General features: G+C 33.6%; 1 protein-coding gene across 1 annotated transcript in view; it reads left to right on the forward strand.

Annotated features, from left to right (window-relative positions):
- The window catches only part of apolpp (retinoid- and fatty-acid binding glycoprotein apolipophorin), a 149,538-nt gene that overhangs the window by 111,057 nt on the left and 19,044 nt on the right, over nt 1–19,437 (forward strand). The window contains exons 32-36 of the mRNA XM_089096953.1: nt 5,084–5,268; nt 9,201–9,421; nt 11,123–11,415; nt 15,729–15,898; nt 18,918–19,064. Coding sequence (XP_088953079.1) covers nt 5,084–5,268; nt 9,201–9,421; nt 11,123–11,415; nt 15,729–15,898; nt 18,918–19,064 — 1,016 coding nt within the window. The remainder of the gene's footprint in view (nt 1–5,083; nt 5,269–9,200; nt 9,422–11,122; nt 11,416–15,728; nt 15,899–18,917; nt 19,065–19,437) is intronic.

Genomic DNA, 19,437 nt, shown 5'->3' on the forward strand with positions numbered 1-19,437 from the left:
TCATGGACGATTGTTTGTGTATGGGTGGTACCAATACCCCTCTATCAGAAGATTCGTATTTTACTGACAACTTCACATAACAACGGGTATTTGCAAAGTGAATGGAAATCTGTAAAGGAGCAAAAAAAACGAGAGGAAAGGTGAAAAATGCCAAAGATTAATTACCTTAGTGATAAAGCTAAAAAATTTACCTCGTATAATGACACGATTTATCCAACTAGGAAGTTTTCTTTTTGTGTGGTATGAAAGGGACCTATTCATAAACAGTAGATAGAACAAAACCAGAAGCAAATCGTGTTAAGTCAAATAATCACCCCACTAAGCCTAAATATATACTAAGTTGTGCAGAGTGATGACAATCAACCACCCAAAAACAAAAAGAAACAACAACAAAAAACAAACCAACCATTTGGGACCTCCCATCTTCAATCCGTCGAACCAAAATGGAGCAATTTTTTAATTTAATAGATGAAAAAAACAAAAGAACGAAAAAAACAAAAAACAACAGAAACTCCTCCCCCACCCTTTTCATAAACCCTTAAACATTGGTCTTTCAACTGCCTTCGGAACTCGTCGACTGAATAAGACTCGATACAGCCACACTGTTTTTTTGGCAATCAATCTAAGAGATGGAATCTCTGTCAGATATAGTGAGAAAAATCGCTTGTTGGGGGATCTTAAAAGCTCAAATGAAATGAAAACTCAGTTAAAAACTATTTCTCTCTTTCCAATGCCTATTCTTGAATGTACCCAAGGATTCAAGGTCATATCCGGGGGGGGGTCGGGGTTTGACGCCAATCCCCCCTCTCAAAATCTTGTATGGCTCATAAAAACATAAAAAAGGCATATAAACAAATTTTGATGCGTTTTTTAAGTTTCTTTGGATACCCCACACCCATGCTCTGAAGAAAAATCCCCCTTCCTAAAAAAACCGGATATACCCTTGCTAGAATTCATGCAAAACCTAGACTCAGATCATATGCTTTTTCGTTTCCTCAGCTCCTTGGGTTTTTCTCCCTCCTACTGCTGATTATGCGACTCTGTTACAGTGACTCTTTAAGCTCAGCCAGAATCGACCCAGCTCTAAATGGATACCTGGAGAAATCTAGGGAAGGTAAGTAGGAAGGGTGTTCGAAAGCAGAGGATTGCTGGCCTCATTTCACTGCCAGGCTACAAGGCCAAGAAAAGGAGATTAGCACCGCCAGTTTGGACCTTAAGGGTCTAGTGCCGTCATCCTTACTTACTTACTGCCGATTATGCAATCCCGGCCACGTCTCTTCCTTATCTCGAATATTTCACTCTTGATGATGGCATTGTCTCACAAACAGGAATAAATCTTTATTTTTTATTTTTACCTGAATGTTGAATTATTTACTTTTTTTTTACTAAATGTTTTCTATTTTGGATTCTAACTTATCTTCTTTTTTTTATCTAAAATATCACTGAAAAACCAATAGCTGATTTAGGTTTAAAAATTCGCACCAAGGAAGAAATGCTAGCAAATAAGGAATTTTGTAAATATTTATCTGACTGACATTAAGTCCAAAAAATCAACTGAACTTTTATTTAAAGACAACTATCACAAGCATAGTTTTAAAAAATGCCGAATTCAAATATAAAAAAAAAACAGAAAAAAAATTAACAAATAAAAAGAATCTTGATGTTTGATGAACCAGGCCAGAGCTTTATTTTTCCTCCTCTGAAGTTGCCCCCTTGTAATAGTATGCTTCAGGTCTAAAATGGGCTGCAAGTATTGAGAAAGTAAATAATAATTGTTATTACCTTTTTTTGTTCCAGAAAATCTTAGATTTGAAATTAAACAATAAAAATAGTTTCTAAATCTAAAATAGAATGCAATCATGTTAGAAATAATAACGGTAAATGATAACAATATAACAATAATAATAATAAAATTATATTGAATGATATCGATTGAATATTATTATTGTTATCTTATTTATAACCCACTAATAAAAAATTTAAATATCGGATTAATATATATAAAAAAAGAAAGAAGAAAATCACTAACCATGAAAAATATATACTTTCAAGACAATGGAAAGGATAAATTTAATTTTTTTTCAATAAAAATTTTTTATTGAAAATTTGTATTGAAAATATTAAAAAAAAAAAATTTATCATAAAAAAAGCACATAAGTATTGACGTGTGTCAGTATTATAAATAATACATTTATAATACAATTATAGTATTATAAATACAATCGGAAAGTTTACTACTTAGCACGGCAACTTTACTAAATACATAATTCAATCCGAATTTTGACAGAATTTTTCTATAACGGTACCATGGAAGGAGAAAAAGAAGAAATTTACAGTACCGGAAATACTGAATCCGCAAAGAGAAAATATGATTTTATTTAGCTGAGGATAAATCCGGAAAGACATAGAACCGAATGATCACAAAACACAGAATATAATTTGCATAAAGCATTACGATTATATTTACCTCTGTTTACAACAATTCTCGAATAACCAACCTGAATTGTAATCTTTGAGTCATCTTTTTCTTGTTTGAAGGATAAATGATAACGATTTGTGTCTTTTCAAGCCACAAGTTATTAAAAAAAAACAGTGGTTTATAAATCAACATTACCAAAACCATAACATAAATCAATCAGACTGTCATAAATCATACGGAAGCAGTTAAATTTGCAGTGGTAGTGGAACTTGTCACTCTGTCAACTGATTTCTATTTTATTTATTTTTAGTCGCTCAATTTTTTTTCTCTTTTTGACATACTTTGAATATTTTACCAACATAAGTGGATTAGAGTGTGTATGTCGAGTAAAAACTTACATACATAGTGTATAATAAAATGAGAAAAAAACAATAGTAAACATTTTAATAGTACAAAAATATTCTGAAAAGAAAATAAATTTTTTCTTTATGAATACCTTAGGCTATTTGAATGACGATGAACTATGGCATGGTTACAGAACTTCAAGAAAAAAGACACAAAAGTAAACAATGGCCTTAATTCCCGAAAATATGGATGGTAAGGGGGGGAGGATGAAGATTAAAAAAATTAAAAACAAATAGAATAAAATTGAACAAAGGGACCTAAAACAGGGGGGGGGGTAAATACCGCTTTTTTAATCTAGAGGGAAGGGGCTGACCCTGCTCCTTCTAGATGTGTTGAAACACATGCAGGTTGTTAGATGTGTAGCTAACTTGTAGTTTTTGGCAACCAGAATTTGAGAGGGCAGGAGCGCAAACTATAAAAAAAAGTGGAAGATAAGCTTCCAACACGTCAATATTTAGTCAAACGTCAATGCTCAACAAGCGTCAATACTTGGTCAAACGTCAAAAGTCAATACTTAGTCAAATGGCAATACTCAAAAAACGTCAATACTTAGTCAAGCGTCAATATTCAACAAACGTCAATACTTAGTAAAATGTCAATACTCAACACACGTCAATACTTAGTCAAACGTCAATACTCAACAAACGTCAATACTTGGTCAATCGTCAAACGTCAATACTCAACACACGTCAATACTTAGTCAAACGTCAAACGTCAATACTTAGTCAAACGTCAATACTTAACAAACGTCAATACTCAAGACACGTCAATACTTAGTCAAACGTCAATACTCAACAATCGTCAATACTTGGTCAAACGTCAAACGTCAATACTGTGGAAGATAATCGTCAATACTGTCAATACTGTGGAAGCTTATCTTCCACTTTTTTTTATAGTTTGCGCTCCTGCCCTCTCAAATTCTGGTTGCCAAAAACTGCAAGTTAGCTACACATCTAACAACCTGCATGTGTTTCAACACTGTGGAAACACATGTCAATACTGTGGAACGTCAAATATTGACGTTTGGAAGATAATCTTCAAATATTGATGAAGATTAAAAAAATTAAAAACAAATAGAATAAAATTGAACAAAGGGACCTAAAACAGGGGGGGGGTGGTAAATACCGCTTTTTTAATCTAGAGGGAAGGGGCTGACCCTGCTCCTTCTAGATGTGTTGAAACACATGCAGGTTGTTATTTGTGTAGCTAACTTGTAGTTTTTGGCAACCAGAATTTGAGAGGGCAGGAGCGCAAACTATAAAAAAAAGTGGAAGATAAGCGAATAGACTGTCAACGGCCCTCACCAGCCATGTTGACAGTTTTGGCCTTCAATCCTTCTATACGGACTAACCCCCAGGGGTTTTATATGACCTACAAAAACCTATGCTACTTGCATGACCTCAGAACATAAAGTAAAAAGACCCAACACCCAACAGCATAGCCAAGGTAGGCCCAATTTATGCATACTAACCGTATCTACCAGACAAAAAAAAAGAAACAACAAAAGTACGAAGAACAATAGGTAAATCTTTTTGCAAGACAGTGGAGATAATTTGAATGAATATTTCGGCCCTATGTCCAAGGGCCGTCCTCAGCAAGACAAAAATATATGAAAGAAAAAAGACTCACAACAACATGCGACCAATAAAACCAAAAAGTAAAATTTTTTCAAAGCAGTCCTAGCATCCTTACTTCAGCGAAGTTCAACCAGGACTGATAAAAAGTAAGGTAAAACAAGGCGATTCAATGAGATGAAAGAAAAATAAATTAAAAACACGTTCTTATTGCTAATCCAGCCTTTTTGGCAGATAACCTCAAAGGTCTTTTTGTGACTGGTTATGTGTTAATGTCTATCGGTTTTTTTAAATATTTTGTAAGATCATTTTTAATCAAATTTGTGCATAGAGCATTTAGTGTATATTCCCCCAAGTCCCTATTTAAGGAAATATTATTATTAATCTTAAGTCTGATTTCAGTTGATTCTCGGACTACCTGCTTTATGCCTAGGTCATTGCTAATAAGGGCGGATTCATCAAAAAGTATATTATGGTTAGGATTTTCAAAAATATGGCTGCCTAATGCAGAATCAGATGAAACAGTGGAAATATTAGAATTTAGAGCTTTGACTATATCATCTTTATGCTGTTGTATGCGCTTTTCTAAATTCTGGTGTGTTCTACCTATATAATATTTGCCACAATCGCATGGTATACATAATGCGTAAAAAATTGCATTAATTGAAACTTTTCTCCATTTTAGCCACTCCGGAAAATTACATTTTTGCATTTGCTGGCTTACAGGATGACCAGACCTTTGATTTATCCTTACAACACAACAAAGTGGGTCACAGGAACGACGTCTTCTTAACTAGAGTCACTCTTGCAGCACCAAGTCTTCTCCGCACAACACAAAATTGGGATATGGAAAAAGCCAAAGCTCTTGTAGTAAGCTCTTAAGCTCTTCATTTTATTGAAGTGTGGATAAAGAGGAATTAATAGGATACGTTTTTTGAGTATTGACGTTTGACTAAGTATTGACGTTTGACTAAGTATTGACGTGTGTTGATTATTGACGTTTGAAGTTTTACTAAGTATTGACGTTTGTTGAGTATTGACGTTTGACTAAGTATTGACATTTGTTGAGTATTGACATTTGACGATAGACCAAGTAATGACGTTTGTTGAGTATTGAAGTTTGACGTTTGACTAAGCATTGACGTTTGACTAAGTATTGACATTTGACGTTTGACTAAGTATTGACGTGTGTTGAGTATTGACGTTTGACTAAGTATTGACATTTGTTGAGTATTCACGTTTGACGTTTGACTAAGTATTGACGTGTGTTGAGTATTGACGTTTGACGTTTGACTAAGTATTGACGTTTGTTGAGTATTGACGTTTGACTAAGTATTGACGTGTGTTGAGTATTGACATTTTACTAAGTATTGACGTTTGACGTTTGACTAAGTATTGATGTTTGTTGAATATTGACGCTTGACTAATTATTGACGTTTGTTGAGTATTGCCGTTTGACTAAGTAATTACGTTTGACGTTTGACCAAGTATTGACGATTGTTGAGTATTGACGTTTGACTAAGTATTGACGTTTCTTGAGTATTGACGTTTGACTAAGTATTGACGTTTGTTGAGTATTGACGTTTGACAAAGTATTGACATTTGACTGAGTATTGACGTTTGACGTTTGACTAAGTATTGACGTGTGTTGAGTATTGACGTTTGACGATTGACAAAGTATTGACGTGTGTTGAGTATTGACGTTTGACTAAGTATTGACGTGTGTTGAGTATTGACATTTTACTAAGTATTTACGTTTGTTGAATATTGACGCTTGACTAAGTATTGACGTTTTTTGAGTATTGCCATTTGACTAAGTATTGACTTTTGACGTTTGACCAAGTATTGACGCTTGTTGAGCATTGACGTTTGACTAAATATTGACGTGTGCTGAGTATTGACGTTTGACTGAGTATTGAGGTGTGTTGAGTATTGACGTTTGACGTTTGACTAAGTATTGACGTATGTTGAGTATTGACGTTTGATGTTTGAATAAGTATTGACGTGTGTTGAGATTAAACTTTGCGTTTCTTCTACTGTTCTCTCTTAATCCTAATGACCTAAAAAGTTTAGTTTGGGTTCCTCTCAAACCAAAAGAATTTTCAAATCCTTTGGAAAATACAAAAATTTGGCGCAAATACGGATTCCTATGCGTAAAAAATCAAGGGGCATAGATCTCCTTTGATCATATCACCCTATTTTGATGTTATCAAAACATATTGGTATATTTATTTAGCATTCTCAACAATTTACATACAAAAATCAATATGATTCACCTAAAACCAAATGGTTTGCGTGGGGTAAATCAGGTGAAAAAACACACACATATAGCATCGTTTAAATTCGCTAATATACGAAAGAAAGAAAAAAAAGGAGAACAAAAATATAAAATAATAATAATACTACGGGGGCAGTAACTACATACCCTGTCCATGCTAATTGTTAAATCAATTCATGGTTAATTGATATTTACATATGTTGGAAAGACGTAATCTGGGGGGCTGAATTGAGGCGGAAAAGATACATATATCTTCATGGGTCTTATAATCTTTAAAGTATCATGGACAGTGGAAATGAAATCTGATTGTTTGAATTGGTTGCTTGGAAACTTACGCAACCATATATCTTTAAAAATTATTAAAAATCAGGAAATTAATTCTTAAAAAAAAAAAAAAAAATAAAACTCCATCTGAAGTTATGCAGTATTTATTATTAGCAGTTGCCAAATTTGAAAAAAGAAAATATGGGTGAAAATCGGTTAAAAAAAAAATCAGCTAAGAACATAAGGCACAAAACAATTTATGAAGGCGTAGCGTTCGCTTAAAGGTGGAGTTATCTTTGGGTGTCAACGGATTTTTAATGTTAGTTTTTACGCTGCAACGTGACAACACTGAAGAAAATGCGTCACTATCTTAACAAGATCATAATTTTTAAAAAAAAAAAAATCTTAGAAAATCGGGGTTTTCAGCTATAAATAGACATAAGATTTTTCCAGGCGACAAAGAATGTTTTATTTTGATTTACTTGGCACTTTAAATTTAATCCTAAAACATTAGGTATGCTAAAAAACATTCAACCCATACAGCATCATAATTGATCTACTCAAAAATATTTTTTCACGTATTTTAAGATTTAAGGCTGTAACGACGCACAAAATAAATAAAATTAGCATATTAACTTTTTTTTTTTTTATATTAATTTATTATTTAACTCATTTTTGTATGACAAGACAAAGAGAGAAAAACCACGAGAAAAAAAAACAAAAAAAAAACAGCGGGTAGAAAGAAAAGAAAAGACAATAGGCATGACGAATATTTCTCCTGTGTAAAACTAGGTGCCTTCACCGTTAAAAGAAAAAAAAATCTAAAACCAAACTATTTAAAAAGAAAAGGGATAAAATTTAAACTGAAAAAGAAAGAAAATAGAAGGATCAATTTAATATGTATATTGGACATAAAAAAAAAGTTTTTTTCAACTGAAAGTAAGGAGCAACATTAAAACTTAAAAACGAACAGAAATTATTACGTATATGAGGGGGTTCGCACCGTAGTCAATACGTCGCTCTTTACGCTAAAGTTTTAATTAGTACTTTCAAAAGAGCTATCTATTCTAATTAAACGACCTTTGTGATTCAGGGATTTGTGATTCGAACGAAATTCGAACTTTAGCGTAAAGAGTGAGGTATTAACTAGGGGGCAAACCCCCTGATATACGTAATAATTTCTGTTCGTTTTAAGTTTTAATGTTGCTCCTTACTTCCAGTTGAAAAAACTTTTTTTTAATTCAATTTCTGATCGTTTTTTAAATAATGCTGGGAAATAGAGCACCCCTTCATAGATATGTCCCTTCCCCCAAGGAATCTTCCTTCAGGAAAAGATCCTCCCACGTAACCCCTTTCTCCGACCACCCCCCCCCCCGACCCCCAAAAATTCCTCCTGAAAACTTCTGTTTACTTCCCAATAACCAATACTATATGCAAACAATTGGCAAAGTTCTTAACTTGCAGCCCTTCCTCCGGGCACTGTGGGGGACTAAGACATCATCAAAGACATATTCATTAGATTTTTGACTATGCTGAACAAAATGGCTATCTCTTCATTAAGATTCTATCACTTTTAGGGGTGGTTCCCTCTTTTTTCGAAAATAAGGCAAATTTTTTCAAGGTCATAATTTTGATGGGTTAGACTAAATTTGATGAAAGTTATATTTTTGAAATCAGCATAAAAATCCTAATTCTTTTGATGTATCTACTGGTATAAAAATTTCGTTTTTTAGAGTTTCGGTTACTATTGAACCGGGCCACTCCTTGCTTACAGGTTGTTACCACGAACTGTTTGACACAAATTCCACACAGCGTAGGCAATATACAATTAGTGAGGTGCATACAATCTGTTGATTTTGTGCTTTGATAGAGGCACATCGCTAATTTTGTATTGCCTGCGCCATGCTCATCATGGAGTAGAATTTGTATATATGTAAGTTTGATATTTTATTGTCATTAATTTTTGTTTTAGATTTTATCCCTTTTTTAAATTGTTTTGTTTTAGATTATTTCTGCATTTTGAAATTATTTTGAGGAAAAAAAATTACCGAAAATACCACAACTGTGCTGCTGTTGATAGCACTGTGCTTCTTTCAGTGATTGAGAAGGCTAAATGTTAGGAACTATCTGACGATTACTTGTGTATAAACAAGAGCATAATTTATAATTTGATATTATTAGTTGATTATATTTCATATTATCAGTAGTAGTTTGATACAGTATAAAATATTTCTAAATATATATTTCTTATTATATATAGAATACCATCAGGAATAGACGCCTGGCAGTCACAGAAGAATTTCAGAAACGAACAGGTATTCTTAGCCAAGAATTGAAGACTTTTGGAAAACAATGGGCTGCCTTCGATACTCTTTCAACTGTCAGTGACAAAGTATTGGCAGATTATAAAGGACAAACTGCTGACTTCAAAAAAGACTTGGAAAAAGATGAAAGTATAGCCGAAGCTACTAGAATTATTAGGTATGAATTATTATTATTAGGTATGAATCATGTGCTCTCTTTTTACTAAAATATTCTTGGCATCACTTTTAATATGTCATTCATTTTAGTGAAAAGGTGGCATCACCTTTTCACTGTCATCCATTAACGTATTTTAACTGTTCCTTGATATTTTAGTCTTTACATTTACTTTATGAAAAAAAGTAATTGATGATTTTGACCAGCAAAGCCAAATTACGATGCTAATTCAGAAGGTTTCTGTTTCAGTGACTTTTCTCTACTTCAATAATTTTCGGAAGATTGGTCTAGTAGTTTTGTCTAGTTAGGTGAATGATCTTGGTTGCCACGAAACGTGGCAATCATGAATAAACTATTCTAAAACCCTGGAAATGTTAATGAAGCTATTTTATCCATTGGACATATATTTTATTGGCTGAAAAAAGGAAAGACAATAGGACCCCGCGCGCGTTGATATCTCCTGGTTCAATTTCTAGTCAATCCTCTTTCGCAGAACATGATGGAAGCTATGTTTTGACACTACTAGACCTCAATTTGGCAAATATACTGTATCTAAAACTGCTAAACTTATCGTTTCTGCAACAAAAATGAAGGACAATTTCAGAGACATATTAAAACGCAGAGAATCTTAGTGCAACCAGAGAAAACAATCAAAGCCGCTTAGTGCGGCCCCCAAGAAAGCGCATGATTGAACTAGTGAGTGCGGAGCTGAGGTATTCTATTCAGTTGTCTCAGATGTTCTTGGCATAACCTTTTTAATATGTCATTTACTTTAGTGAAAAAGTTGCATCGCTTTTTACTGTCAATCATTAATGTATTTGAACTATTCCCAGATATTGTGATCTTTACATGTACTTTTATTATAAAAAAAAGTAATTGATGGTTTTGACTAGCAAAGCCAAATTGCAATGCTAATTTAGAAGATTTGTGTTTTAGTGATTTTCCTCTACTTAACTAATTTCTGGAAGATTGGTCTAGTTATTTTGTGCAATTAGGTGATTGATTTTCATTGCCACGGACCGTGGCAAAATTGTTCTAAACTCTGAAAATGTTAATTAAGCTATGTTACCCATTGGATACATACTTTATTGGCTAAAAAAAGGAAATAAAATAGGACCCCGCACTCGTTTATATCTCCTGGTTATATCTCCCTATCCTGCAATATTTCCCTGATTCGATAAACCTAATCGAAGCAATGTTTTGACACTACTAGACCTCAATTTGGCAAATATACTGTTCTAAAACTGATAAACTGATTGTTTTTGGGAAAACAATTAAGGGCAATTTCATATATCGATTTGAATCTGAGAAGTTCCCTTCCAGCTAGAGACAAAAATTCAAAGACATATGAAACCGTAGAGAATCTTAATGCAACCAGAGAAAACAATCCAAGCCACTTAGTGCGGCCCATGAAAGTACACAATTGAGCTAGTGGGGGTGGAGCCGAGACATTCTATTCAGGTGTCTCGAAGATTTTCTGTTCGCGAGTTGAGTCGGTCCCTTGGTATACTCTTGAGTGATATTCCGAAGAGTTCTAGTAATAGCTGGAGAGGGACATGCTGGAGGGTGCTGAAGTATAGCAATAGCCTCTTGTAACCAAAGACGAGAGACAGAATGAACTAGCGCAATTTCTAGTGCTGTAAACAAACACTTAAATGACATTCAAATTTAACATTTGAACTAATATGCATTTTCTTCTTATAGGCAAGGGTATACACTTGGAGCTCAATATACTGGTGCTGTCACTTCAACTGCTGAAGATTTAACCATCAAAATTGAAAAATCCTTAGAAGAAGCGAAGAAAAAAATAATAAATTTTGTCAATTCTCTTCCCCAGCTTATCAACAGGACGATCATGGATTTGACAGAAGCTTTTGAATTAGTTGTAGTTGCATCTAGAAATGCTTTAGGCTCCGTATTGTCTGGCTCTGTAGATTTGTTCACCACAGCTAGCAACAAAATTGAAGAGTCCACGGGAATCATCTCCAAGCTTAGATGTAAGTTCAGTCTCTACTCTTTACTAGTAGGCCTATAGCTAGATACAGGGGTTTTAGAGTTCCACCTGGTCTTACTACTACTACTTTTACTAAGTCACTACAGTACCAAGCCGTCTGAGGACAACGCAGCTGCGTGTGCACGTCCTTTACCCTAATCCATTCGAAGTTTCACTCTTTGCCCCTCCCATGAATGTCCAATTTCCCTTTAATTGTTCATTATGATCTCTTCCCAATCCGTTCGGGGATGATCTACTTTACGTTTGTTTCCCAGATGGATTGCCAAAAAGCTGTTCTTGTTTGATGTACAGTCAGTCAAACGAGTTCCTAAGACTATGCTTAGATAATTCCTATGAACAGCATTTAAAAAATAGACAAAATATACTTAAACCTAGTTCGTGGCTTACGAATTATGAAAAAGTAAAAAAAATATCAACAAGAATCAAGATACATTTTTATCTTATATTTGTAGTTACAAATGCTGTAAATCAAGAGATTTTATTTAAACACTCTGTATAGAATTTAGGTCTAAGAGAATTAAGAGAGAATTTAGTGTTTTAGCTTACTATGAGATAATTTAAGACTCATTCCAGTCTAAGATTGATTTAAGGTTCATTCCAGGTTTAAGTTTTTAATATTTATTTCAGTCTAGTTAACACCCCTCTTCTTCTTTGTTTCGATAAGCGACCTACAAAAATATTTCTTAGCCTTGTGGGTTCTGCTTAATATTCTATACTAATATATTAAATAATATGTAATATTCTAATAGTAATAGTATTATCTAATAGTAATATGTAATATATATTAAGCAATATTCTATACCTATATATTCTATACTAATATATTATTATACTAATATATTAATATACTAATATAATATAATCTATACTAATATGTAATTAATAATTCTATACTAATATATATTATAATAATAATATTCTAAACTTACTTGACATGATAGAGGCTGTGTCTGAAGATTTTTGTGTGTTTGTCTAGGTTTATAATATTTTAGTGATACTTTTGATGTCTGGAGATTATTTCGTAAAAAGCGAGATTAATTTTTGACACTAATTATGAGATTTGTAGGATCGAACCTGCAAAAGTCGATTGGCCGAAGTCATGCATATTTTTTTTTGGTTCTTGTTTATTATCCAGAACACACTCAAGAAGTGAAGTTAGGTTAATCCTAGTGAAAAATACCAAAATATGATGAAAACGTAACACTTTAATAACAAAAATATGGAAACTACAACAAAGAATTATGGAAAGCAGGCCGTCCATAACGTATTATATTAAATACCTAACCACCTCTATATATTAAATAATTAATTAAAATGTATCTGCATAGCCCACAACGTATTATATTAAATACCTAACCACCTCTATATCTTATATATTTAATTAAAATCTATCTGCATCGAAGTTTTTCTCACTAAAATTAAGCTGATTTTAACCGATTGCAGACTGACAAACCGGTTTTTCTCAGATCTAACAGAGCAAATTTGTTGAGTGTGGTCTGGATAATACACAAGTACCTTTTTATTTATAATAATTAGGCTATATTACACTGGATGGTCGGCCTAAGATGGTCACTGCCTTCTGCGAAATGTGAGAATATGTTTAGAATACAGTACTTGTCAGGTTTTTGGTTTTTGGTTGTAAAAATGTCATAAAAATAACTGTGGTATAATTTGACGCATACATAGGAGGAAGGCTAATCCTTCCTAAATCTTGTGAATTTAACGTTTTCTCCGTAGTATCCTATAAATGCTTATTGTGGTTAATCTTTTTTTTATTGTAAGCCACTTGTGTTGAATGTTCATACAGTGAGTGGGTTGACGGGAGTCTGTATTATTAACCGTTTTATGGAGTATGGGTTGATGGGAGGTTTATTACAAATGAAAGCGTGTTGGTTCTGGTATAGTGTATTTGCACGCATTCAGTGGAATAATCTATATGCCATTTGGGCCTAAAATTGAACATGGGTTGCAGGGATTAGTTTTTGAGTTATTGCTATTAAATGGTATAATGCTCGTCGAAATAATCTGTCCTTATGTTATATCTAACTTTGTATAATTGGAGGAATCGATGCCTTTGAATTATATATCATGGTAAGGGTTTAAATATTTAAGGAGTAATACCTGATTACACTTTTACAAAGTATAAAGACATACTGACTACACAGTACTGACAAAACTCTCCAAAAGTGACCCCGCGTACCTCAGCGCCTCTAGAGGGTAAATATTGTACTGCTTAATCGCTCCGAGCCAATAAATTAAATTTAATACAGCTTTTACAGAACAAGTATAGCCTAATCACCTACGGAACTTGTGATTTATTCGCCAGGTTCGCATAGGTATGGAATCGTCTCCGGAGACGCGGACAAAGGGTCACTTTTTTTTGTGTGGAGAGGATAGGTTTTGTCAGTACTTGTTGTGTGTGTTTATACTTTGCTCTTTTAGAATTTTATTCAAGCATTAACCTATAATGAATCCAAAAACTTTAAGACAGAGGTTCAAATCTTATTGTAGAGAATATGAAAATCCTGAAAATTTTCTTTCTTATTTTGAAAAAATTGAAAACTTTAGTGTCATTTGGATTTCAGAATCCTCCTTCCCCAATCTCTACTGAGCATTCTCTATGCTAAAAAAGACTCAAATCTATTGCTTTAAATTGATTTATAATAAATGAAACCTGATATCCTTCTTTATGCTCTGGTGGTTCCGATTAAAGTATCAGGCACATCATAAAATGTCAAGTTGCCAAAAGTTCGAAAGTTCATTTGATGTTAGGAGGGGGTATCAAGACAGTATTTGCAATACCTATGTTAATGTCATTGCAGCCACCTGATATGACTTCTTTTGTCTAAGAATGCAAGTTTTTCTTCTAGCTTTTGTTAACTGATCTGCTTGCTCAAATATATTTTTTTATTGCGTCGGTAATATGCAACTTCAAACTTTCAATATTTCGAGTATTCCTTTTGAGAAAATTGATTTACTGAAGCGATGTCTTTTGATTTTGAGTGGCTGTGGCCTATGGGGTATGATTAATAGAAAGGTACTATCACCTCTCCTACTTTAGTTTTTTCTTTCAGAAATTGTGAACTGACATCTTTTCACTTACAATGAGTCAAAATAGCTTGCGATGTAATATAAGATATAAAAAATAAACGAGGTATTCTGTGAGTAAAATACAAAATGCAATTTCTCGATTGAATCCTGCATCATGAAATTTTTGTGTGAATTGGCTATTATCAGGATTAAAAACAAATTCTTAAAAAAATAGACTAAGCCAGTCTCCAAAATCTCTGAAAAATTTAATTTTAAGAAGGCTGCCTGCAGTAGCTAATATACAGTGACAGATGGACAGTGACACTGGCAGCGAAAGGGGTCGCTAATGAACAGACGGAATGTGGTTCGCTAAATTTTGAAATTCTAGGCTCTTTGAAACCCATATCCGTCTGAGACCCCGAAACCGTATGTAAAACCCATCCATATCCACTTGCTCTCTTCCATAATTTCTAATATATGTACAGACCTTAAAATAAGTAAATAAACCAGTCACTGTATTTATACAAAATGAAATATATGCTTTAAAAAATTATCCTTTTAATCTTTTTAGACCTCTGCTGAAATACCATAACTTAACGATGGGGGGGGGGGAGGTTGTCAAAAACAAAGGGAAAACAGCATATTTATAAGAGTGGCTACTATTTCTCTTTGGTCGCTGATACACAGTTGCGCATGTGTGAGTAACTTGGAATGAGGGTGTTCATTGTTTGTTTTTTTTTTATTTTTTTCTATTTTTTTTTTATTTTTTGCAGAACAGTTGGGTGTGCTGGTTCAAAAAAGAACACTGCTAGTTATGTAGTATTTAAGTTTTTCAAAGGAGAGATTTTTTTAACCAAATTTAGGGGCGAGGGAACCCCTCTTCCCTTGCTTTTTACATCTGTAGTTTTATATGTATATATACAACTATTGTACATCTATCAGGACACTTCTGATCAATTTTCTTGTAAAATGTTCCCAAAGCTAGTCCGTCTTGTCCATTTGAAACTATGGATCATTTTTCAAAAGCTTGAATTTGTTAGCTAATTTAATTTCAGGCATTAATAAGTACTCGGTTTTTATGAGATTTTTTCCATAAAGAGTTATGGGTGTGTTTTCTCTTTGTACTTTCTTGTTTTTATTATTTATTTTTTCACACCCTTATGGCGCCCGGCTGCTAAAAACAGTTTGATATGCAACATAAGTTAAACATAGGTTTAGATAAGATTAAAAGGGTTTCGCTTCCCTAGTAACTCATTTTTTTTTTAGATGCATATGTTACAGTGTCTGGACAATTGGGAGAACTTTTCCAGGGTTTACAGAAATTTGTGAACGAGAAAGTAGAGAGACTTGTGCAATATGCTTCCGAGAATGTACCTGCTGGGGCAGACAGGCAACGCGTCACTGAAAATTTAAAGCGATTTATTCAAATTATATCTGTAAGTTTATTTCTCGTCTTGATTCTTAAGTAATTATTGTTGGCATATATATATATATATATATATATATATATATATATATATATATATATATATATATATATATATATATATATATATATATATATATATATATATATATATATATATATATATATATATATATATATATATATATATCTATATATATATATATATATATATGAGAGAGAGAGAGAGAGAGAGAGAGAGAGAGAGAGAGAGAGAGAGAGAGAGAGAGAGAGAGAGAGAGAGAGAGAGAGAGAGAGAGAGAGAGAGAGAGAGAGAGAGAGAGAGAGAGAGAGAGAGAGAGAGAGAGAGAGAGAGAGAGAGAGAGAGAGAGAGAGAGAGAGAGAGAGAGAGAGAGAGAGAGAGAGAGAGAGAGAGAGAGAGAGAGAGAGAGAGAGAGAGAGAGAGAGAGAGAGAGAGAGAGAGAGAGAGAGAGAGAGAGAGAGAGAGAGAGAGAGAGAGAGAGAGAGAGAGAGAGAGAGAGAGAGAGAGAGAGAGAGAGAGAGAGAGAGAGAGAGAGAGAGAGAGAGAGAGAGAGAGAGAGAGAGAGAGAGAGATAGAGAGAAAACAACGTGGATATTTCGCCTGTATTCCAAACAAGGCGTCTTCAGCATAAGAGAAACACAAGAAGAACAAGATAAAAAAATAAACTAAACACAAATAAAACCACCACCAATAAAATACAATTGGCGCAACTATCCACGTAGGGAGGGAGAAGAAGCTATTAGTTACTTCCGTGAGAACACCAAAGCAACCGAGGTTGAAATATAAGAAGATGAAATTGCGTTAATTATTCGGTTGCGAAATAATTGAAAGATCTTTTTGAAAGCCTTTTGCGAAATACTTTTTGAAAGATCTGAAGCCGAGCTGGCCAACCATGACAAAAAAACAACAGAGAAACAAACTCAATGAAAAAAAAACACAAACGAGACTGCGGTCAGTGGAGAGAAAAGACGAAAAATGTAAAACAACGTGGATATCTCGTCAGTATCCAAACAAGGCGTCTTCAGCAAAGAGAAACACAGGAAGAACAAGATAAAAAATAAACTAAACACAAATAAAACCACCACCAATGAAATACAATTGGCGCAACTATCCACGTAGGGAGGGAAAAGAAGCTATTAGTTACTTCAGTGAGAACACCAAAGCAACTGAGGTTGAAATATAAGAAAATGGAATTACGTTAATTATTCGGTTGCGAAATAATCCTCTTGTTGGCTTGTAGCAAATCGTTTTGGTGTAGTAGGTAAAATAGTCCCTGGTGATTATTTAAAATCTTAATTCCCTTATTGACTATTGGTTCACTTTTCAAAAGATTATCATAAATTGAGTCAATATTTAAATTTCCCGTGTCCCTATTAATCGAAAGGTTAGCAAACAAATGTTTTTTAATTTCTATGGCTTCTCTCGCCCACTAATAACTAAGCTAAGGTCTCATCAAATTATACAAAATAATCGGGTTGAAACCAAATATGCTCTGCTAAGGCTGAAACAAAAGCTTCTGGAGGCTTGCTTAATTATAGTTTTTTTTTCAATTGAATTGCGATGCTCAATAAATATTTCAACAAATTGTTGGTGAGTCCTACCAATATAGAACTTCCCACAAGAACACGGAATTTTATACACCCCACTTACTAAATTTCTCCGGGTTAAATCCTTTCCAGACCTAAAGAAACTACCCATTGGTCTCAACGATTGAAAGCATTTATTATTGTTAAATTTACGCAAAATCCGTGAAAGCTTCTCACCCAAACCAGGTACACATGGCAATGAAATGAAACTTTTAGATATGTTTTATTCTGAAGGCTGAGAAACCCCAATAACCGTACTATCATGTTTAACACATCTCTTTTCTACTATTTTGTCAATGAACTTAATTGGGTAATTATTACAAAACAAAATATCCCTCAAATATAACAATTACGAATCTAGAAATTCCTGGGAAAGCTATATCCACTAGTGAAATCACAACCTCTCGTTTCACCGAAATAGGGTGGTATATTTGAGGGATATTTTGTTTTGTAATTATTTCAAAAAATTGACCCATTGACGTTTTTGATACTTCTAATCAAATTCCCGAGTCTCAAAATTTCACAACATTCGAAATAGAAAAATTAAGTTTTCAATTATCCCTAAAAATATCTGTTCTATTTTCCGAAAAAAATGTCTTACGGAAGGCTTAGAAATACCGTCCAAAGAGATAAATCCTTCGATGTGGAAGTACTGTTTCATAAGCTGGATTACTGGCTTGAGTTTTCGTCCGTGCAGCTATTGCATGCTGTACTACAAAGCATCCCAAAAGTGTTGTTAAAGTGGAACTGTGCTTTCACTCTCCCCGAATTTTCTAGGATTTCTCCGAATTTGCCCAAACTAAAATTGGGATTTCCGAAATCTCGAAAAATAGCGTTAACAAAAGCTAACGTTTTGTGCTTTGCGTTACCGTCTTAGTATCTACGAGCTTTAATTTTCAGGAAATTTCTGGAAGTCCAGTTTTCTATTAGAGACGTTTGCGGGATCGGAGAAGCTCTGGGATAGTGGGAGCCCTGAAAAAGAGTGACTTTTCAATTTCTATTCAGAGAAATGATGCTTAATAATCGTCCCCATGTCAATACATTCTAAAGATATGGGTTCTAGTAACACTTCTATAATGGCGGATGTAACGGAGAAACTCAAGTAAAATACAGATTCTGATGCGACCCTTCAAATAACCCTAATTCAAAAAATTTCATGCCAAGGAGAATTTTCTTTCAGACAGGTGCTTCCCTATTTAGGAGCATCATATTAACTATCCAAATATTTAATTATATTTTCTTCTACGACAATAATATTTTAAATCTAATAATATCTCTCCCTCCCCCTTCTCTCTTTCCCTCCCCTTTCTCTTCCTATTGCTCTTTCTTCTGTCTCCCTTTTCTGTTCCTCCCCTATTGGTATAAAGTTCTTAATAGTGCTTGTGATAATTATATTGCTAATTCTTACTTTTGGCTTTCAGGACACACAAAAGAGACGCGAGGCCATTTATAAATTTCTTGAAACAAACATTTTTGGACCCTGGGACACATGGAGGGCCGACTTTACCAAGAAATATCCAGAGTTTCTTCGTCCGATCTATAGATTAGACAGTCGCACTCTATCTATAGTAAGTTTTTGTTGTTTTTTTTCTTTATCGTATCGGAATCGATTTTTACTAACTTAAGTCATTTTTTTTTTTTTAACACACTTGGTCTAGAATATGTTGATTTCCTGAGTATTTGAAATCTCATTTTTTATATTGTAAAGGAAACTTACAAAAAAAAAATAGCTTTATTGTTAAGATATGTTGTATAGAGACATTTTAGTAATAAAACGATAAAGATTTATGAAAAACTTATTGCAGCTTATATTGCAATCTTGACAAAAAATTAATTCGTAAAAACAGAATAATTCTCTTTTAAAATTATATTGTAGATTAAAGTTTATAGAAGATGAAGAAACGATATGCCACATCACATAAAATATTTGATACATCCAAT

Source organism: Artemia sp. Qi Xiang Cuo, chromosome 11, assembly GCF_049724085.1.
Source record: "Artemia sp. Qi Xiang Cuo chromosome 11, ASM4972408v1, whole genome shotgun sequence".
Lineage (NCBI taxonomy): Eukaryota > Metazoa > Arthropoda > Branchiopoda > Anostraca > Artemiidae > Artemia > Artemia sp. Qi Xiang Cuo.